Here is a 22,896-nt window from a genome sequence, read left to right on the forward strand (position 1 = left end):
AGCAAGTCTGGATAGAAACTGAAGAGGCAGTGATGAAGAAAGCGACCTTTGACTGAAGACAACGTAAGCCAAGTCTGGATAGAAACTGAAGAGGCAGTGATGAAGAAAGCGACCTTTGACTGAAGACAACGTAAGCAAGTCTGGATAGAAACTGAAGAGGCAGTGATGAAGAAAGCGACCTTTGACTGAAGACAACGTAAGCCAAGTCTGGATAGAAACTGAAGAGGCAGTGATGAAGAAAGCGACCTTTGACTGAAGACAACGTAAGCCAAGTCTGGATAGAAACTGAAGAGGCAGTGATGAAGAAAGCGAGACCTTTGACTGAAGACAACGTAAGCCGGCCAAGTCTGGATAGAAACTGAAGAGGCAGTGATGAAGAAAGCGACCTTTGACTGAAGACAACGTAAGCCAAGTCTGGATAGAAACTGAAGAGGCAGTGATGAAGAAAGCGGCCTTTGAATGAAGACAAAGTATGTAATAATCAAGTCTGGATAGAAACTTAAAGTTTATATATAGGTGTTCAGGCAGTAATGAAGTAAACGGCCTTCTACTGAAGACAAAGTAGAAAGTTCGCGAGTTTGGATAAAAACTGAAGCCCTAAACTAACCCTAGTGTAAACTGAGGTTTCACACATTGCACAGTCTACGGACAACATTAGTGTCACTGAGAACTAGGTTTCCGTTACTTTCATCATGGAAAGGAGTCATCGTGGAAGACTGAAGTAAGTACTATACTGAATATTTGTAATGATTATTTCAGCCACGAGTGTTTTCACATAGTATCGTGTGAAAAATGGTTCAGTTTTGTTTGCTGAATTATATTCTTTGGCCCGTAGTTTTAACAAACCCATTCTCTGTGCCAAAGTAATGATATTTTGCTGGATTGCATTCTGACTTCTTTTAAACGTAGGGAGACTGAAAATTTCGAACTATTTCATGGTAAAAGCATATTCTCTAAAATATGTTTTCTCTAGCTTCCGGCGAGTGGATTATCACGATCACAACCATATATCTGCCCTGCCTGGTACATTACACTCACTTTATCTATTTCACTTGTCCTATGCATTTAGAGCGCATACTTCTCTTTGCTTATCAGATCTTTAAATTACTGTCTACCTCATTTGTTACAGATTTTTACAGCTCTACTTTCGAGGCTACTCTGTAACAATGTGTGTGTTCGTGTGTTTGTTCTGTTAAAACAACAACAACAACACCACCAAGAACAACAAATTAAACCGTCTTGATGTAAGGACTATGTCCGGTCAGGAATAGAAGCTGGTTCTTGTGTATGACTGTCTACGTAAGTGTTAGATAGAGTGCCTTGGAGAACGAGGAACATATTATAAGTTTGCGGCGATCATTCTTTTTTGATGATAAAAGTCATTTGTTCATTTCAATGCGTGTTATTTATTGTCTCAAGTGCCAGGAGACTAGTTTGTTTGTTTGTTTGTTTGCTTAACGCCCAGCCGACCACAAAGGGCCATATCAGGGCGGTGCTGCTTTGACATGTAACGTGCGCCACACACAAGACAGAAGTCGCAGCACAGGCTTCATGTCTCACCCAGTCACAAAGTTATTCTGACACCGGACCAACCAGTCCTAGCACTAACCCCATAATGCCAGACGCCAGGCGGAGCAGCCACTAGATTGCCAATTTTAAAGTCTTATGTATGACCCGGCCGGGGTTCGAACCCACGACCTCCCGCTCACGGGGCGGACGCCTTACCACTAGGCCAACCGTGCCGGTAGGAGACTAGTTCCGCGTACCTCTCACCTACTCTATTACACAGCCATGTCGTATGCATTTAGAGCGCTTACTTTCTATTGTTTTAACAGATCTGTCCGAGTTGCAACCACTGGCATGACAACGCTCAACCCTATCGATAACGACGCCACGACGGACACAACATGTTCCATCTGTCAAATGGCGTTTCAAGTGCCCAAAATCCTCCCTTGCTCTCACACTTTCTGTCAGGCCTGTCTCATTGACGGGCTGAACGTTTTGGGCACACCGCAATGTCCAACCTGCTCTTGCAACATCGCGGACCCCAAGCTCTGGGCTGACCGAGACGCCGAGGGATGGAAAAAGGCCGTGGTCGCCCTGCCCACGGATCTCGTCACCGAAGCTGTGGCGCAGAGCGCGCGAGAACTCAGCAAGGGCTTGTCGTGTGCGGGGTGTCGCGATAGCGCCGCTGTTTCCATCTGTACGACCTGCGGCGACAAGTTCTGTCGCTTCTGCGCCGGTGTCCACAGGAACACGTCCATGTCTCGTCACCACAAGGTGGAGAACCTGTCTTCCATGACGCCTGAAACGTTCGCCGAGATTCGTCCTGCCGTCTGCAGTTCCCATAGCAACGTGCCCGCTGAATTTTTCTGCTCCGCTCACGAGGCCGCCATTTGTCAACGCTGTGCCGCCACGCAGCATCGCGCATGCCCGGAAGTGAAGTCATATCACGAAGAGAAGGAGAAATTTCGTGAAGAAATTGCGGCCATGTCCAGCAATTTAAAAGCAACAGCGAAAAAGATTGAGCAAGCGATTTCTGATTTAGATCAAAGGTCAGTGGACATGCGCAACAAGCATCAGAAAGCTCTGGACGAAATTGACCGAGACTATCATCAGTTGAAGAAAGCGGTCAAAACGTGTCAACGACGTCTGAAACGACAGGCGGAGGATGACCTTGCCAAGGCCAAGGACAGAGTGCGCAAGGTCAAGGGTACATTACACAGGCGAAAAGAAGGGTTACAGGCTCATAGGGTGTCACTACAGCGCTTGAAACGATCCATGCCGTCAACGGTTGTGACCGATCATAAGGCCAGATTCGCACTCAAGTCCCAGATCAGTGACCTTGACACCATTGTAACCCTTCCAGCAGAAGTAAAGTCTGAAAGCAAAGCGCCGCCGAGGATTTACAAAGAATGGCTAAAGGTTGTGGAAAAGGAAATGAAAGGCGTCGATCCTGCTCCAATGGCCTTAGGCTTTGCAACGCGTACTTCTTTTACACAGGTAAGCTGAGTGGAATTCATACAATCAATGTAGGTGAAGGGCTCCTAATATGGACCACTTTTTACATTTAGTTTTGACTAAATGTTTTAACACAGAGGGCGAATCGAGACGAGGGTCGGCGTGGTGTATGTGTGTGTGTGTGTGTATGTGTGTGTGTGTCTGTCTGTCTCTGTGTGTGTCTGTGTGTCTGTGTCTGTGCGTGTGTGTGTACATGCGTCCGTGCGTATAGGTCTGTGTGTGAGTGTGTGCTTAGTCGGCCAGGTTTTGTTTCTGGTTAGTGTTGTTTTATCAACATTGTTGATCGTTTTCTTTAACAGCTTGGTGACAGTTGGCGGTGCTCGCCAGTCTGTGGCAGCAACGTCGTCTTGAGCAACAGTAGGCGGACTGCGCGGACGTCGGCTTGAGCAACATTTGGCCGACTGTGGACATGCACAGCGACAAACCACAACAGCAGCCACACGGTGGAATCATCACTACAATGCACGAAATGAGCGAAAATGTTATGTATGCGGTGAGAACTGTTGGTTTCCCTGTTCTTTCTTTGCACACACACACACACACACACACACACACACACACACACACACACAGACAGACACACACACACACACACACACACACACACACACACACACACACTCGTATACGCGCTCACACTGACACGTACACACCTACACACACAGGCACCTACAAACACTCGTACCCGCGCACTCACTGTCACACCTCTACACGTACACCAACCCGGACACCTACTCACAAACACGATCGTTACGGATTAGATAAATAGTTGAAACAATGCCATTGTACCTTATTCCGCGCTGACTGTGTTGACAGATTCGTTTGAACCGGGCGGAGGATTTCAAACGCAAAGGGCAGCACCTCCCGTGTGGGGTTGTGGTCAAGTCTACTGTCGGTCGGCAGGACACAGCGCGGTGGGGATGGGACAGCGCCGTTGTCCTCAGTGATGCTGTCTACGACCGTGGCCAGAAGGTAGGCCTAATTTACAGGTCGTCCTTCTAGAGTGGTACTGGTGCCAAGGTTCGCCATGGGGTCGCCTTCACGCGGCGGGAGCGTTTAAACAGAGCTACCCCAACCCTTTACTTCTCTTCTTTTGTCTTATTTCTGCCTTACCAGTCTTTTCACCTATATTTCCTTCCAAGAAAACTCTCCCTACTATTCCCTGCAGTTTTCCAATTCTTTTCTTGTTGTCTTATTTCTACCTGACTGGATCCATCACCTTTATTTCACTTACCAAAAGTCTTCTTTTCCACATCCTTATTTCTCTGCACCCCGCATGTCGTAAGAGGCGACTAACGGATTCTGTTTCTCCTTTTACCCTTGTTAAGTGGTTCTTGTATAGAATATAGTCAATGTTTGTAAAGATTTTAGTCAAGCAGTATGTAAGAAATGTTTAGTCCTTTGTACTGGAAACTTGCATTCTCCCAGTAAGGTCATATATTGTACTACGTTGCAAGCCCCTGGAGCAATTTTTTGATTAGTGCTTTTGTGAACAAGAAACAATTAACAAGTGGCTCTATCCCATCTCCCCCCTTTCCCCTATCCCATATCCCCCCTTTCCCCATCGCGATATAACCTTCGTGGTTGAAAACGACGTTAAACACCAAATAAGAAGGTTCAATGAAGGCCCACTCCTCAGTTCTCGTGAAAACAGTTCGGCTTACCGCCTCACGTCTGGCCAGGCTTTGACCTGGGATAAAACCACAGGAGCTTGTAGCCAACCACCGGTCGATAATTATTTACTCCTGCATGCTTATTATTTACTGCTGCATGCTTACCCTTACTACTACTACTTATTAGTAGTAAATAGTAGTAGTAGACTGGATGGAATAAGGAGTCTAATATATGGAATAAGGAGTAAATAATGATCGACGGGCGATTGGATACAAGCTCCTGTAGATAAAACCAATCCCTTCGCGTTGCATGCAACTGAGGTTTAAAAAGACAAGAAATTCCTCCGAGGTAGGAAAAACACCCCCGTCAGAGAACTCAGAACTTTATTACATGCGGAGAGAGAGAGAGAGAGAGAGAGAGAGAGAGAGAGAGAGAGAGAGAGAGAGAGAGAGAGAGAGAGAGAGACAGAGACAGAGACAGAGAGACAGAGAAACAGAGAGACAGAGAGACAGTCAGAAGTCAAAAGTCAAAAGTCAGAAGTCAGAAGTCAGAAGTCAAAAGTCAGAAGTCAGAAGTCAGAAGGAAAAACACCCCCGTTGGTCAAAGGCAAATAACCATTCTCACTGCCACCAACTGAGAAGGTTATTTCCCTTTGACCATTAATATGTCTCTCTTAATCTTAATCCACCAATAACTCCCTAACCGTGTGTTTGACTGGTCCCAATTTTTGTAAGGACCGTCTCAGGAATGTATAGAACCTGTTCACCAAGTTTGGTGACGATCGGTCCGTTCATTCTTGAGATCTATATGCGAACACAAACAAACAAACAAACACACAAACACACAAACACACAAACAAACAAACAAACACATCCAGTGAAACCTATACACACCCCTATACCGGGGGTGTAAAAATCCCTTCGCGTGGTCACATACCATAACAACTCTGTTTACAACGGAGATTTGTTTGATGAAGTAATTGCTGTGAGAAAAAAAAGAAACTGGTTGCGTTTTCACAACTGTTCCATCAAAACATTCCCTGTGCAGAGAGTACCCAGGCTGTGCGTTTTTACATTTAGTCAAGTTTTAACTTAATGTTTTTACACAAACTGGGAATCGAGACGAGGATGGTGGTGTTGGGGTGTGTGTGTGTGTGCGTGTAGAGAGATTCCATGAAAAATGCCGGCCTTTACAAATTCTTCCAGATGATATCCCGAGGCAATTTGTTTCTTTTCGCCATACATTTCTTTGATGACGTCATATCCGGCTTTAAGTAAAAGTTGAGGCGGCACTGTTTTCGATCAAATTGATTGATATTTTGTTCAAGGAATCTTTGACGAAGCCCAAACTATGGGATTGCATTTCAGCTTAACAATTATAATAATGAGTTGGTCATGAAAAATCTCATACACTAATTAAAAATTGAAATGTTAGGATTCGATCCAAGTTTTTTCCATCTTATTCTTTATTATTTCCTGAATCGAAAAATATGCAATGTTTACTCTAAAAAATGTACTCACAATTAAAGCTAATAGATTAATTAGGGACTATACGTTTGCATGCTATGTGGAGACGAGCTGGACCTGCCTTAGTCTTCGGGTTTAGGCTATCTAAGCCCTAGATTCTCTCTGTGTTGGTTTCTTAATTTTTAATTTTTTTAGTGTTGATCGTTTAGTTTCAGGCTGTCTAAATCTGACAAACGGATTGACTTAATCAAGTTAATGTTTTTATATCGCTTCACGCGAATTGATGTTATTAAACATGGCCAGACTCTGAGATGATGAGTCGAGGAGGATTGTGCTTTTAATTTTGTTTGACCGGTTAATCCACCCTAAAGTTCAACCTAATTTGAGATCAATATTGTGGTAAATGCACGTTCCATATTATTCAAGGTGTGCAATAAATGATGATGTCCCACAGGTACTTTGCCTATTTGGGACTATATTCAGGGTGTGCAGCTTGTTTCAAGTTTTATAAGGCAAACCGTGTGCAATCAGTTCCAATTCGGTAGCAACTTAATATTTTCTTCGAGGAGGGCATTATCAAAATTATCTGTCAGCCTGTGTCTGTCTGCCAAATGACTAGTCGTAGTATTTCATTATTATTCCCCCCTCTGCTTCTTTCTCTCTGAAAACTTGTAGGGCAAGTTATTTTTCGGTAACTTACCCAACAACCAATATCACTTGCTGAACAACGGGCCTGAATCCTGGATAGCTCATGGGTAGAGACTGTACACATTGTGGATCTACTTTTTGCGACTCAAAAGTTCAGAACACTCTAATGTACAAAATATACATTTCTGGAGCAAACAATACAACCATACCGCATTTAAACCAGCAACTACAGGCTTGAACACATGAATCTCAATATAAAATCCATGAGTTTGGTTGTTTTCTGAATTCAGATCTGCCGTGCACAATCGTTTATCGCTAGCAAGATTCCAAGGAAAAGTAACTCTCATACTTTGTCTAGCGACACGAGTAGTTCCCCTTCCAGATTTCGGCTGCATCGACAAGACTGCAATCCGACGGTCAGTTTTCAACAATATTTCATTTTATAAACAGATCACACGCAATCAATTGCAAACATTTAATCAACTTAAAGAACATGCAGCGGTTTCATACACTATTTTGCCCCAGAAAACTGAACTTCATACAGTTTTTAACGTTGGAACACGGGTGTAAAACTTCGTCTGCTAGTCACATTCGAGGAAAGAACATTTCCTGGGCGATACCAAAACACGAACAGAACACACACTATCTGCCTTTACCGCCACAGCAGAATGACAACATAACTGTGTACTTGATTTTAGTTCAAAACATGGAAATTGACAAGAAGTGTTAACAGAATTGAATGATTTGCACGGAACTATACAACCGCGCATTAATCGATCGCCTGCGCAGGTAGACTGGTTGGGTGAATATGATTCGATCAAACTTTCGCACAAAAACTCCTCTTTTCTTTGAATAACTGAAGAAAGGAGGAATAAAGAGGTTACATACCTCGTCTCAGTGATTATCAAAAATAATGGTCTCAGTTCGCGGTCATGAAAAAGCTCGCTAAAGCTCGCATTTTTCATGATCCGCTAACTTCGACCATTATTTTTGATAATCACTGAGACTCGGCATGTAACCTCTACTTCGCCTCCACATTCAGACGAGATCTCGCGATACTTCAGATAGCCACAAATGCGCAGCTATCTTGCCAGTGCCTATGTTTCAATCTCTGTCCGTTTTAAGTTTGTGTTTGTCTTAACAATGAACAGAAAGACGGTTCAGCGCTTGGAGACAAGCTTGTGGGCCTGCCAACTGGAAGCGAAGTCGGGGTGATGATCGACTCCCTCAGGCGTCTGCGCCTGTTCATCAATGAAAAGGACGTCATCACTATTAGTGACGTCACGATTCCATACTCACCTTGCTATGCGTTCTTCGATATAGACTGGGGATACACACAGGTTCGCTCTTTCCTTCTCTCGCCCTTGTGTGTGTGTGTGTGTGTGTGTGTGTGTGTGTGTGTGTGTGTGTGTGTGTGTGTGTGTGTGTGTGTGTGTGTGTGTGTGTGTGTGAGTGAGTGTGTGTGTGTGTGTGTCAATGTGTGTGTGCCCGCGCGTGCGTGTTTGTGAGAATGTTAAGGAAAGAGTGAGTTACAGACAGAGTGGATGTTTATTTATTGATTGAGACATATGGAGAGACTTTGACTTTTGGATGGTTTATTGTACGTGTGGCCATCGGCCCATATACAAACCAGGGTTGTGGGGGTGTGGGTTTGGGGAAGTATTTAAATAGGAAATTCATTCGCTCACACATTCAGTTCTCATCTTCATAAATATGGAGAGCGAGAGAGCGAGAGAGCGAGAGAGCGAGAGAGCGAGAGAGAGAGAGAGAGAGAGAGAGAGAGAGAGAGAGAGAGAGAGAGAGAGAGAGAGAGAGAGAGATGACACATTCCGTTCTCTTTCAGTCCTCTTTTTCTGTGTTTCTACATCTCTGTGGGCTGTCAAGTCTGTTAGCCTAATTTGCCGAAATGTGTTTTCTTTCATTGAAGGTGAGCACATTACCACCCAAACAGGTCCAGAAGAAATGTCAACCCACAGGCGACGTGACATTCTTTCAATGAGCATTGGCCAATGAAACGAGGTCCCGGAAAGCCACGTGACACAATTTGCATAAAAACATGGCTTTTTATAAAATCTAGAGACAACGCATCACAGAAAAAGATAAAAGGACAAGAGTGCGTATGATGGCTGAACATTTGCCAGTTTTGACATCGGTTGTTGTTGTTGTTCTTCATCGTTTGTGCCATACCAACAAAACAAGTCTTGTAATCCGATATCAAAACATTCAATCAATCGCTCGCCCTCAAGAGTGAAACTGAACCAACGGGATCATAATCATATTATCATTGTGCATGCCGATGTGGCATGCATTCACCTACTTTTTGTTGTAATTACGTTTGCTCAAGCCATTGCACGATGTAACAAGTCGCGTAAGGCGAAAATACAATATTTAGTCAAGTAGCTGTCGAACTCACAGAATGAAACTGAACGCAACGCAACGCAGCAAGACCATATACTCGTAGCATCGTCACTCCACCGCCCGTGGCAAAGGCAGTGCCCGTGGAATTGACAAGAAGAGCGGGGTATTCGTTGCGCTGAGAAGGATAGCACGCTTTTCTGTACCTCTCTTCGTTTTAATTTTCTGAGCGTGTTTTTAATCCAAACATATCATATCTATATGTTTTTGGAATCAGGAACCAACAAGGAATAAGATGAAAGTGTTTTTAAATTGATTTCGAAAAAAAAAAATTGATAATAATTTTTATATATTTAATTTTCAGAGCTTGTTTTTAATCCGAATATAACATATTTATATGTTTTTGGAATCAGCAAATGATGGAAAATAAGATAAACGTAAATTTGGATCGTTTTATACATTTTTATTTTTTTTTACAATTTTCAGATTTTTAATGACCAAAGTCATTAATTAATTTTTAAGCCACCAAGCTGAAATGCAATACCGAACCCCGGGCTTCGTCGAAGATTACTTGACCAAAATTTCAACCAATTTGGTTGAAAAATGAGGGCGTGACAGTGCCGCCTCAACTTTCACGAAAAGCCGGATATGACGTCATCAAAGACATTTATCAAAAAAATGAAAAAAACGTTCGGGGATTTCATACCCAGGAACTCTCATGTCAAATTTCATAAATATCGGTCCAGTAGTTTAGTCTGAATCGCTCTACACACACACACACACACACGCACGCACACACGCACGCACATACACCACGACCCTCGTTTCGATTCCCCCTCGATGTTAAAATATTTAGTCAAAACTTGACTAAATATAAAAAACGCTGGCGCTGGACCCGAGTACTCTTCAGACTGGCTCGCTCCCCCAGTATGAAAGTTTTTGTCTTGTGCACGTGGATTTAAAAAAAAAATTTATTAACACAATTAAAAAAATTATTAGAGTAAAATAAAACATTAAAACGTTCATAATAAACAAAAGTAAACAAGAATTAAAAAAAATTAAAAAAATAACAAAAATAGACCGCCCATGCCGGGAATCGAACTCGGATCACTTTGGCACGGTATGAAAGTTTTTGTCTTGTGCACGTGAATTAAAAAAAAAATTATTTATTTATTTTACACAATTAAAAAAATTATTAGAGTAAAATAAAACATTAAAACGTTCATAATAAACAATAGTAAACAAGAATTAAAAAAAAATAGATCGCCCATGCCGGGAATCGAACCCGGATCCCTTTGGCCACCAAGCCACCACCTTGAATCACTGACACAGTGTCCCTGTCGCTCTCTCTCGTGCTCTCTGTCTCTCTTTCAGTCTCATCGAGACCAAACCTGCACTTTAGTTTCTTTGCCGAGACCAAATTAATCCCCACCCGCTGGCTGGCTTGCAAATCGTCTCGCATGCGATACGCATGCTTTTCATGACGCACGCGTTCGGCTGTTCTATCAGCTCAATGGCTGGCTGTCGCTCCGATTGAATTCGTCCAACCGTCAAGAACTTTTGTGTTTTTTGGGGCATTTAGGTCCCAGGTAACATTATGAAGTTTTAATACGATCAATCGGACCTATTATCAAGTTAGTGTATCAACTTTTGAACGAACTGCGCCCAGTAGTTTCCCAGCAATAAGCTGTTAAGTTGAGACAGACAGACAGACAGACAGACAGATACACAGACACACAATTAAAGTATGCTGGACCCTCCTACTGCGTACTCGGGGATAATGTAGTAATTTCGCCTCACGCGACTTGTTTCTCTTTTGTCTCCTGTGTTATGTTTTTGATTTATGCATGTGGAATTTTCTCCTGAACCTCTTTTTACCTAGCTGCTGAACCTTCCCCGAACTCAACCCTCACTGCCCTAGCCCTCCTTCCTCACCACCCCTACTGGGCTACCGTTTCATATGTTATTGTATATCTATTCATCTGTAAGGCGGTTTTTCTTTGTGCTTTATCTTGTAATTCACACGTGAAAAAATACCATTAACAAAACTAGTGAAAGGAAAAACCAACAAAAACATGTGTGCTTGCTAAACACGTCCAAAACACGCATTATCTGCTCTGTAAAACTCACGACTGAAAGGTATGAAACTCAATGCCCTCAAAAGAAAACACCAGCATTTTCTATATGCCCCCAAAACTGTATGGGTGTTTGTGAATAAGGTGAAAGGAAAGACTCGTGCATACAGGTGAATTAAAGATACCTTCCATCCCGAATGCTAGACTATCTTTTTACACCCCCGGTATAGGGGTGTGTATAGGATTCGGTCGATGTGTTTGTTTGTTTGTTTGTGTGTTTGTGTTCGCATATAGATCTCAAGAATGAACGGACCGATCGTCACCAAACTTGGTGAACAGGTTCTATACATTCCTGAGACGGTCCTTACAAAAATTGGGACCAGTCAAACACACAGTTAGGGAATTATTGGTGGATTAAGATTCTACAAGGACTTATAGAGGGACATATTAATGGTCAAAGGGAAATAACCTTCTCAGTTGGTGGCAGTGAGAATGGTAAGGACGGGGGTGTTTTTCCTACCTCGGAGGAATTTCTTGTTAATGATGTTGTTATATTATCATGTGTCTGTTTATGAATAAAATACTGTTTAAACCAATAGACTATCTTGTACATCACCAATTCGTTTATTTCTCCTTCTCGTGTTCCTACTTTATCATCCTGTTACTGGAAAAGTCGGGCCGCTTCCTTCGGGTAAGTGGAAAGCGAGCAGCTACATGACCCGCGCTGCCCAGGGCTCGAATGCACGAGAGGGTGTTCACCATTACGTCTGGAACTCCCTGCCGCTTGAGCTTCGCCAGAGCCCCTCTCTTGACGCGTTCAAGAGTAGGTTGAAGACTCAGTTCTTCCCGTAGCTGGCTGCGACTTTCATGTTCGACAGTGATGTGTTGTGCCCCAAAAGACATTCTTGTGCTGTGCTCTGTGAGAGGTGTTTTCTTTGTGTTTGATATTATTTTGTTTGGACCTAGCTATCGATGTGTACATTGTTGTTAAACAGTTGTTTGTTGTATATGTTTATCAGGGTTTGCTAGTGTGTGATAGGGTTTGTGTCCGTCTGTAGATGTTAGTTTCTTTGTTAGTCCTGTGTTGACAACTCTTCGACAAGCGCTTAGAACTGTACCCACGGAATACGCGCTATATAAGCTTCATATTGATTGATTGATTGATTATTATTATTATTATTATTATGGGGAGCTTATATAGCGCGAACCACAACTGTGCTCTCCGCGCTTTACATATTAATTTCTGCCGTTTGAAATGGATTTTTTTACAGACAGACAGACAAACAGACATTTTTTACACACAATATATAACGCATTCACATCGACCAGCAAACTTCAAGCCTATTAGGCGAACATTCACCTTTCACGGCCTATTATTCCAAGTCAAACGGGTATTTGGTGGACATTTTTATCTATGCCTATACAATTTTGACAGGAAAGACCCTTTTGTCAATCGTGGGATCTTTAACGTGCACACCCCAATGTAGTGTACACGAAGGGACCTCGGTTTTTCGTCTCATCCGAAAGACTAGTGCGGGGTAAAAACGTCAATAGTTTTGAGCGACTTTCCTCTCTTTGATATGCATAGGACAGAAGAAGGTCTACCTTGGTGGTTAATGAGGAAGTGACTGCATGAGAGCTAAATTTACAACAGCGAGGCCTAGGAGTACGCACGCAACGTTGGAAGTTTCTCTGTACAAATTGACAGGGTTTATCTTCGGTTTTTTGGGCCGACCACGACACCTACGACTTCTTCTTCTTCTTCTTCTTCTTCTTTTTCGTTCATGGGCTAAAACTCCCACGTTCACTCATGTTTTTAGCACGAGTGGAGTTTTACGTGTATGACCGTTTTTACCCCGCACTTCAGGCAGCATACGCCGATTTCGGGGGAGGCATGCTGGGTATTTTCGTGTTTCTATAACCCAGCGAACTCTGGTATGGATTACAGGATCTTTTCCGTGCGCACTTGGTCTTGTACGTGCGTGTACACACGAAAGGGGTTAAGTCACTAGCAGGTCTGCACATAAGTTGACCGGGGAGATCGGAAAAATCTCCACTCTTAACCCACCAGGCGGCAGCGACCGGGATTCGAACTCACGACCTCCCGATTAGGAGGCCGACGTCTTACACCACTGCGCCCGTCAGACACCCACGACGAAATCGCATTCAAGTGACCGTACGCATCCGTCGGCCATTTCCAACGTGGACGAATAAGATTGCGAGAAGTTCTGGTTTCACAGGTAGCACATTCTTCAGCTCGCTGATGAGCTGAAAACGACGTCAAAGACGTGATGAGCGTCAGTCAGGCACCTTTCGTAACAGACGGTCACTTACGTTGCATCACAGACATACACATTCTTGTCTTAAAAACGGAATTCTTGACAGGCCTAAAACGGAGTGAGAGTCGGTTACTGTCGGTTACCACAACATGATCGATTCGACTTCAAGAGTAATTCTCGAAATAGGCCTTCCTCTTATTACCAGTTTGAAGTAACCAGCGTGGTGAGGTGGGTTGTGATTCTGATTTGGAATCTGGTAGTTCGAATTCAATTCTTTTCTGAGACTTGTTCTAGTGTTTTTTTTGTTAACTTAAATGTTTCTACCGTCCATTCCGTTTTTATATCCCTTTTATTTTTTTATTTCCTTCTCTTCTTTTTTGTTGTTGCCGAAAGCTTTTAGATGGTCTGTGAAATATGGAAGATATGCATAACAAAGCGAGAGAGGCCACGAAAGTCAGTACTACAGGCAGTCATTCTATTTCAAGACACGTCGGTCAAAAATAACAATAACAATAAGGCCAAAAAAATAGTCTGTTTACGGTAACATAGGCCAAAAAAAATAGGGTCGGTAGGTCGGGATTTATTTATTTTTTTCAAAACCCATATTTTTAAGTTATTTTGCCAAAAAAAACAAAGATTTTTTTTATTTTTAATTTCTGTTATTATTTTTTTATTATTTTTTTCCCAAATGCCACAAATAAGTCTCGGGGAGCGCGAAAAAATAGGGTCGGTCGGAATACCGTAAACAGACTATTTATTTTTTTAGGCCTAACAACACTTTTTTTGTCCATTAAAATGTTACATAAAAATGGAAAATGTTCTTCGGCAAAAAGCCATAACGCTGTCAGTAAAAGCTATACATACAAAGCAATCAGCGTTCACTTTTTTGAAATCGGTCCTTTTCTGTTTGTCGCCATGCTCACCGTTAACAAACGCATGTGCATTAATCAATCAATCAATCAATCAATGAGTCTTATATCGCGCATATTCCGTGGGTACAGTTCTAGGCGCTCAGCAGTGATGCCGTGTGAGATGAAATTTTATACGGCCAGTAATTGCAGCCATTTCGGTGCATATGTACCTTTCACGGCCTATTATTCCAAGTCACACGGGTATAGGTAGACAATTATTAACTGTGCCGAAGCAATTTTGCCAGGAAAGACCCTTTTGTCAATCGTGGGATCTTTAACGTGCACACCCAATGTAGTGTACACGGGGGGGGGGGGGGGGGGGGGGAGTTCGGACACCGAAGAGAGTCTGCACACAAAGTTGACTCTGAAATAAATTTCCGCCGAACCTGGGATCGAACTCACGCTGACAGCGGCCAACTGAATACAAATCCAGCGCGCTACCAACTGAGCTATATCCCCGCATTAGTGGCGATCCCCCCTCCCCCCTCCCCCTATTTTCTCGACCTTGATCTCGGAGATCGTGAGGTCATTACTACAACGTTCAAATGAGGCCGTGCATAGCGAATAGCTGGGAAGTAAACTTCGGAAGTACATAATTCCAAAGTAGGCATTTGCTGTCAAGGTTTATTACTTTCATCTTGTGCATACATACCCAGTTGTTTGCGTGTTTAGGTGCACTTCTGGCAGAACTACTGTGCTCTCTTTCTCTCTCTCTCTCTCTCTCTCTCTCTCTCTCTCTCTCTCTCTCTCTCTCTCTCTCTCTCTCTCTCTCTCTCTCTCTCTCTCTCTCTCTCTCTCTGAGGGCCCCAAAGGGTTTAAAATCGTGATCGTGATTGGCGTTTTTTGACCTTTCTGTGACCGTGATTGCCGAAATTTCAATTTCTGTGATCGTGATGGGACTTTGCCCGTGATCCGTGATGACAAAAAAATCAAGTCTCGTGATCGTCATTTGTTTTCGTGATCGTGATGGGCATTATTTCAAAGCATTTTATTTTCAACGTACATTTTTCACAGCTGTATCACTCTATGATCCTCTATTCGTCAAGGTGTTTGTGATCGTGAAAACAAAAATCAAGGTAACTGTGATCGTGAAAGCTAACATTTCCCTTCCCGTGATCGTGATGATACCCCCCCTTTGGGGCCCTCCTCTCTCTCTCTTTCTTTTTCTCTCTCTCTCTCTCTCTCTCTCTCTATCTCTCTCTCTCTTTCTCTCTCTCTCTCTCTTTCTCTATCTCTCCCTCTCTCTTTCTCTCTCTCTCTCTCTCTCTCTCTCTCTTCCTCTCACTCCCTCTCTCCCTCTCTCTCTCTCTCTCTCAATGTATTTGTTGAATTTTATGCGTGACTATAATTTATAACTGTGCAGATACTATTGCTGCTATTTTAACCACTATTGTAAGGGGCTGTGGCCTTTGACAATTAAAGATTTGTTCTTGTTCTTGCTCTCTCTCTCTCTCTCTCTCTCTCTCTCTCTCTCTCTCTCTCTCTCTCTCTCTCTCTCTCTCTCTCTCTTTTGCATAAAGTTGACACGTGTCCATTCCGGCTTGGATTCAATCAATCAATCAATGTGAGGCTTATATCGCGCGTATTCCGTGGGTACAGTTCTAAGCGCAGGAATTTTTTTATTTTATTTTATTTTATTTTATGCAATTTATATCGCGCACATATTCAAGGCGCAGGGATTTATTTATAATAATAATAATAATAATAAATAACTTTTCTATAGCGCGAGTCCCATCAATTGGCTCCAGGCGCTTTACAAATTCATTATAGAATAAACTAGCACAAATCAACAAGCATACAAAACATACATTTAACTGAGACATAACATCAAGATCCCAAGCACTAAGCAAAACTTAGTGTACAATGTTAAAGGTACACACACACACACACACACACACACACACACACACACACACACACACACACACACACACACACACACACACACACGCACGCGCACACACAAAGATACCATTGACAAATAGACCATAAAGCACATGCAGGGTAGAGAGTTCCAAAACAGAATAGAGTTGTGGAGAGTCTAATCAGGCTAAGCAAAGGCTTTACGAAACAGGTATGTTTTGAGTTGTGTTTTGAAGGAGGAAAGGCTGCTGGAGTCACGGATAGAACTTGGAAGCGAGTTCCAGACGGTCGGAATCTGGTACCTAAAGGTTCTTTCACCAAAGGTCTTGGTCCTGGTTTTGGGGATGCGAAGGAGTTTTTCAGAGGAGGATCTGAGAGAACGGGATGGCTCGTAGATAATGAGGGAATGGGACAAATAGGGGGGAAGTGATTTCTCAAAACAGCGGTACCCTAACAGAGCCAGCTTGTACTCGATTCTATACTTCATAGGAAGCCAGTGAAGGGTGGTAAGTAGGGGGGTGACATGGTCTTTCTTAGACTTCTGCAGAATGAGCCTTGCAGCACTGTTCTGGACTCTCTGTAAGCGATCAAGTTCTTCAGTGGGGAGGCCAGCAAGCAATGAGTTGCAGTAGTCAAGTCGACTCAGGATCAGAGAGGAGACAAGTTGAACAGTGGCTTGGAGTGTCAGGAATGATCTGACAGAGGAAATCTTGCGCAACTCAAAAAAGGCACATTTACAAACAAAACTAATGTGTTTTTGCATTGTCAGAGCAGAGTCCAGGTACACGCCTAGGTCCTTAACAGCGGTTTGGGAGACAATCTGAGTGTGAGATGTAATTTTTTTTACACAATACATCACGCATTCACATCGGCCAGCAGATCGCAGCCATTTCGGCGCATATCCTACTTTTCACGGCCTATTATTCCAAGTCACACGGGTATTTTGGTGGAAATTTTTATCTATGCCTATACAATTTTGCCAGGAAAGACCCTTTTGTCAATCGTGGGATCTTTAACGTGCACACACCCCAATGTAGTGTACAACGAAGGGACCTCGGTTTTTCGTCTCATCCGAAAGACTAGCACTTGAACCCACCACCTAGGTTAGGAAAGGGGGGAGAAAATTGCTAACGCCCTGACCCAGGGTCGAACTCGCAACCTCTCGCTTCCGAGCGCAAGTGCGTTACCACTCGGCCACCCAGTCCATAACCAACGACCCGATAATCGTGTGTCCAATGCTACTCCACCAAATGAGTTTCCAAGCGTCAAGAGATCTGTCTAGGATGGTAGACAATGGAATACTTCCACTTTTACGTACAGTCTCGTTTCTTTCCCAGCAGATTGGGATTTGTTTCTAAACGATTTTTGTAACGGACACCTGTGTGAATTTCAAAAATGAATTCAAAAACAGCAGGAACAAACTAATAATACTATTAAAAGTGATAAAAAAATAAATTAATAAACTAATTGATAAATGACAACCCTTATGGCTAAGAGAACATTGAGATGCTATTATCTCATGTAAAAGGCTGGACAGATCTGTGGTAGAATTGTTGATCGTTTACATTAGAAGCGCGGCATCTTTAACTTCTAGCTCGGCTACTAATAAGGGAAGACGGCGAAACTGTTGCGTAGAATGCACCTGACAAGGAACACCCTTTGTGCACCAACTAGGCAGAGAGGGGATCATGGCCGTGATATCTACACGGAGAGTTACTGGGGCACGAAGAAACGCTATCATTTTCTCCGTATTCAAGTTCTTTGTGTTGAAAATAGAACGATCATGGCTTGTTGGGAGGTTTCAATGGAAAGCTTTCTGTGAGGCGTTGAGTCGCTCACACAAAGGGCCGAAAACGAGGGCAAGCAAACCTTAACAAAGTCACTGTCATCCTTTTTTCGTTTCAAAGTGATGCTTGCATTATAAAACCAACCACAGATGCTCTCAGTCAACAAACCAAGCGTAGATGATTTGATCACAAAATTGCTTTTTTGTGGTGCAATAGCAGCCAGTACTCAAGTTTCCTTTAAAACTTATCTGAAAATGGGACAGTTGACGACCAAAGTGCATCTTGGAAAACTTTTTACTTGAGACAATTACTGTATTGTCTTCTGTTATTAACTTTTATATCGGTAGGTAGTTGATCAGTGCTACAGCAATCTACAATAACCTGGGGGAGGGGGCGTAAGGGTTTTAGTACATTTGCAACAAAATCAAAGATGCTTGGACGTTTTGCTATTTTACAAATCTGAGTATTTACATTTTGCACGGGTTTTACCTGCTAGTGTTATGGGCAATAACAGCACACACACACACACACACACACACACACACACACACACACACACACACACACACACACACACACACACACACTCAAAACACACACACACTCGCACAGACACACACGCACGGACACACACACACACACACACACACACTCACACAAACACACACACACATAGGCACGCTCACACGCTTGCACGCATGCACGCACGCATGCACACACGCACACACACACATTCACACACATACACACACACACACACACACACACACGCACGCATGCTCGCATACACTCAAGCGCACGCACGCTCGCTCGCACGCACACAAACACACACACACGCACACACACACACACACACACACTTACACACACGCACATAATCGGGACTCTAACGCATAAGAGTTTGCCGACAGCAATTGCGGAGCCGTTTCCTTATTTAAAGTTACAGGACCTGTCAACTCCAGGTGCACGGAGCCCCTTGGGCTTTCATTCGTTCCTCAGGCAACCATTCGTTTGAAAAAATACCAAGTTAAATTGACTTCCATGGAATGAGTCAAAAACTGCAAATTGTTAACGAAATAATTTTAGATTGCAACCGGGCAGGTCTTGGTCGCCCTCGGCCAGGCTCACATCAAGTCCCGAACGTGAACTAATTCCGCCAAAAGCTTACATGAAAGTCTATTTGACTCGGCGAGAGGGAAAATTTGTTCTGTATTGAGTACTTTTCGTAAAGACATTGTGTGTGATGATGTACGAATATTGTCAAAGATGGTATGTGGGTCCATTTTGGCATACCGCACACAGCCTTTAGCCTCAGAACGTGTTCACGGGAAATGTTAATGACTATTTGGCGGGAGATGTAGGCTAACCTGACAAACCGCATGAAGTTTCGTTTGGCTGGCAACACTGAAGGTATGTTTAGGCATCTGTGAAATAGTGTGGAAAGCTCCTGGCTGTTTATATCGTAATCTGCGACCAGACTACACATCTTTGCTCTCCATGCTGTGACTTAGGCACTGCATCTTTAAACTGATTCAGTTATAATTAGCAAGGTGGAACAACAAAAGCGAATGCTGCAAAGAGCGCGTTGAAAATACCACTTAAATATCTTTATTCAAGAGACAGACCAAAAAGAGATAATTAGAGAGGCAATTAGTCATCCGTTATGCAAATTAGAATAAGGGGAACACAGCAGTGGAAATTTCCATCAGCCCTTATCATAAACGCCCTTGTTATCACAAGAATTTTTATTCAAGAGACAGACCAAAAAGAGATATACATCTCTTGCATGTAGCCCAAAGTCTGATGGAAAATGAGTTGGCCCTATTCTCTTTCTTGGCTTAAGCGCACTCTTTTTCGGTCAGGTACCTGAACCTGATCTTATTTCATGATGCCTGTTTGTCTGGGGCTGTCATCGTTGTTTTTATTGTTTGGGACAAATGTACTCGTCAGGAACATGTCAGGAGGGAATTTAAAATGTGTCCCGGGGCGTCACCAAGAAGCTCTGACGTTAACGCATTTTCATCCAGACTGTGTCTGTTTTGGAATCAAAGGCAACTACAATCAACAAGAGGAGATGAATGCATTTGAGCGTTCCAAAGAACGCGTGCGGTGTATTGTCAGGCCCTTCTTTGGTTTAAACAGTGTTTATTCAACAATTCATAGATAATCCAACATAATACATGTTAAGGATCAACAACAAGCTCAAGCTTATGGTGGTGACCCTAACAGGAGAATTTATCATACGGATTACAATATCTTGCGACGAGGCTTTGACAAATATTTCTTTAAACCAAAACAAACAAGAAACAAACACAATATGCCTTTCTTTCCACTACCATTGTCAGAGGTTGTTGTTTGGACCATAGACCATTTATCCTGGACCCCCAACTAGCTCTCTCTCCGCTCTTTCTCTCTATTACGAGGTAGCGGTCCCTCGCATTTAGGAACGAAGAGAGGTACAGAAAAGCGTGCTATCCTTCTCAGCGCAACTACTACCCCGCTCTTCTTGGCCTTTCAGAAATCAGGGGGATGTCATATCCGGTGTCGATTGTAAACATGGACGAAGTTGCCGAGGTAAGTTCTGACAATGCTAAAATAAACTCAGCTAAAGGGCATATGGAACATGTTTTTCGATGAGTTTTGTTAAGTTTAGTTTGGAGTTTTGGAAAATCCAGTTCATTATTGTCACCTCCCATTGTCACAAATAACTGGAGCGTGCTTTCTTTTCACTGTCTTTCAAACCGGACGCTAAGCGCCCCCGTGAAAGTCGAGCGTCGTAACCTCGAAGGGTCACGTGACGAGTTGGCGGTCCAGGCTATTTGGTCTATGTTTGGACGCAGTAGTGATTTCAAACTCACTAAAGACAGGCCCGCGATAGTGGCCCAGAAACCGGCCTCCCAAACGAGAGACAGCATAGTTAAATGGACACAAAAGAACATCGGCAGTAAAATGATCTTGAAATGTGAGACCCGTCGACCGCTGAGTAAGAAAACCTGGGAAATGTGATCGTTAGAGTTTCAAGTTTCAAGTTTCAAGTTTTTTTATTAGTCCATAACCCCTGGGGGCATTTTGAACAATAAATACAATCAATACAATCATGATATATGCTAATATAATAAATAAATAAAAATTAAAAAGATTATGAAAAACTGTTACAGATTCTATTAATAAAGTCCAAAATATTCTTTAGCAATTTCTTTTTGTTAGTAGCAAACAACTTTTTAAATTTAAGTGCATTAGGTTTTTTCCAATAGTAAGATGGTAACAACTCAGCTCTTTCTTCTTTGAAAAAATCACAGACAAATAAATAATGGAATTCATCACCTATGTCTTGTGATACACATTTGGTGCAAGTTCTTTCTGACCTCGGGATGTTAAGGTAACGTTCTTTCTGTACAGGCAAATTGTTGTTTAATGTTCTGAACTTCATCATTGCAACACATTGCTGATATGGCAGGTGTGTGACATAGTCTTCACATGCAAAAATATCTTTAAACATTCGATAATTCCAAAACATATTTTTTGTTCCAATTTCTGTAAACCATTTATGGATATACTGGTCATACAAGCTTCTTTTTACTTTCTGTTTAAACCATGCGCTTGAATATTGAACATTTTCTTGAGAAGTCCAAAGGCCAGGGAGACCAATTTCATTTAAGGTTTTTTCAATAAAACATAAATAATCAGATTCAATCATCTTGTTGATATACAATTTATAAGTAAAGCAGTACACAATACTAGAAAATTTGTTTTTATGAATAGGACTAATCAGTTTATACCAATAGCAAAGCATTCTACATTTCATATTAACATCTAGTGGATATCTTCCAAGTTCACCAAATATCATAGCATTTGGAGTTGATTTTTTTAGTTTGAAAACAATTTTATAAAAACGTAATTGAAGTTTAGTAGCAAGTTCGCAGGAACCAAAACCCCAAACCTCACATCCATATAGTAAGATTGGAGCAATCATTTTATCGAACAGGTCAACTTGTATGTCCACAGGCAGTGACAATTGTCTACACGTACGCAAAAGAACAAACATTGCCCTTGAGGCACGATCATATAGATTCTTCTGTGCGACTGAAAATTTATTATTATAATTAATTTTAAGGCCCAAGTACATTACATCAAACACTACTTCGATTGAATTGTCATTATACGTAAACAATGGTTTATTTCTAATTTTACCTCTGGAAAAAACTATAACTTTCGTTTTGTTTACATTAATATTTAGACGCCATTTTAAACAGTATTCGTGCATTTTGTTTAGACATTCTTGCAGGGTTTTTTCAGACTCTGAGCAGATCACAGTATCATCCGCATACAGTAATAAAAACATTTGAAACAAAGCATTTACATCAGTATCTTCCATTCCAACCACAATAGCCTCCCTTGACATAGTTTGTAAACCATTACTGTTTTCCAACAAAAAAGGCTTTAGATCATTTAGAAATAGAGCAAAAAACAGCGGTGACAAGTTTTCCCCTTGTCTAACTCCACACAAACTGGGAAAATATCCAGAGCACTCACTATTAACTTTAACGCAAGACTTGGCATTTTCGTACATATTTCTTACAGTTTTTAAAAACTTCCCATTAACATCAGAACTAACTAATTTCTCCCATAAAAATGCACGGTGAACTTTATCAAACGCTTTTTCATAGTCTACAAATGCACAAAACAGTCGCTTCTTTTTGTTGAGAAAAAAATTTAATATACAATGCAAAGTAAAAACATGGTCTAGTGTTGAAAAACCTGTGCGGAAACCTGTTTGTTCTTGACCTAATTTATTATTACTCTCCAAAAAGTTTGATAACCTAGCATTTAAAATTGCACTGAAAAGTTTTCCGAAACAACTGAGTATAGTAATTCCT

The 22,896-nt window shown here is 42.1% G+C and overlaps 1 protein-coding gene across 2 annotated transcripts; it reads left to right on the top strand.

Annotated features, from left to right (window-relative positions):
- Positions 1–346: 346 nt before the first annotated feature.
- LOC138969488 (E3 ubiquitin-protein ligase TRIM45-like) lies at positions 347–9,028 on the top strand. 2 transcript variants are annotated; one of them, XM_070342289.1, is made up of 6 exons: positions 347–721; positions 1,836–3,003; positions 3,321–3,514; positions 3,838–3,993; positions 7,901–8,089; positions 8,677–9,028. In XM_070342289.1, exons 1-3 carry the CDS (start codon positions 693–695, stop codon positions 3,405–3,407), a joined length of 1,284 nt encoding a protein of 427 aa, XP_070198390.1. In that variant the 5' UTR covers positions 347–692; the 3' UTR covers positions 3,408–3,514; positions 3,838–3,993; positions 7,901–8,089; positions 8,677–9,028. The 2 variants fall into 2 exon arrangements, with proteins under 2 accessions (XP_070198390.1, XP_070198391.1); XM_070342290.1 differs by having other exon boundaries at positions 347–470.
- The last annotated feature ends 13,868 nt before the right edge of the window (positions 9,029–22,896 follow it).

Source organism: Littorina saxatilis, linkage group LG6 (genome assembly GCF_037325665.1).
Source record: "Littorina saxatilis isolate snail1 linkage group LG6, US_GU_Lsax_2.0, whole genome shotgun sequence".
Taxonomy (NCBI): domain Eukaryota; kingdom Metazoa; phylum Mollusca; class Gastropoda; order Littorinimorpha; family Littorinidae; genus Littorina; species Littorina saxatilis.

Coding starts and splice junctions, on each gene's coding strand:
- LOC138969488 (XM_070342289.1), top strand. CDS start 693: ATGGAAAGGAGTCATCGTGGAAGACTGAA. Junction 722..1,835: donor AGTCATCGTGGAAGACTGAA/GTAAGTACTATA, acceptor TTGTTTTAACAG/ATCTGTCCGAGTTGCAACCA. Junction 3,004..3,320: donor CGCGTACTTCTTTTACACAG/GTAAGCTGAGTG, acceptor TTTCTTTAACAG/CTTGGTGACAGTTGGCGGTG.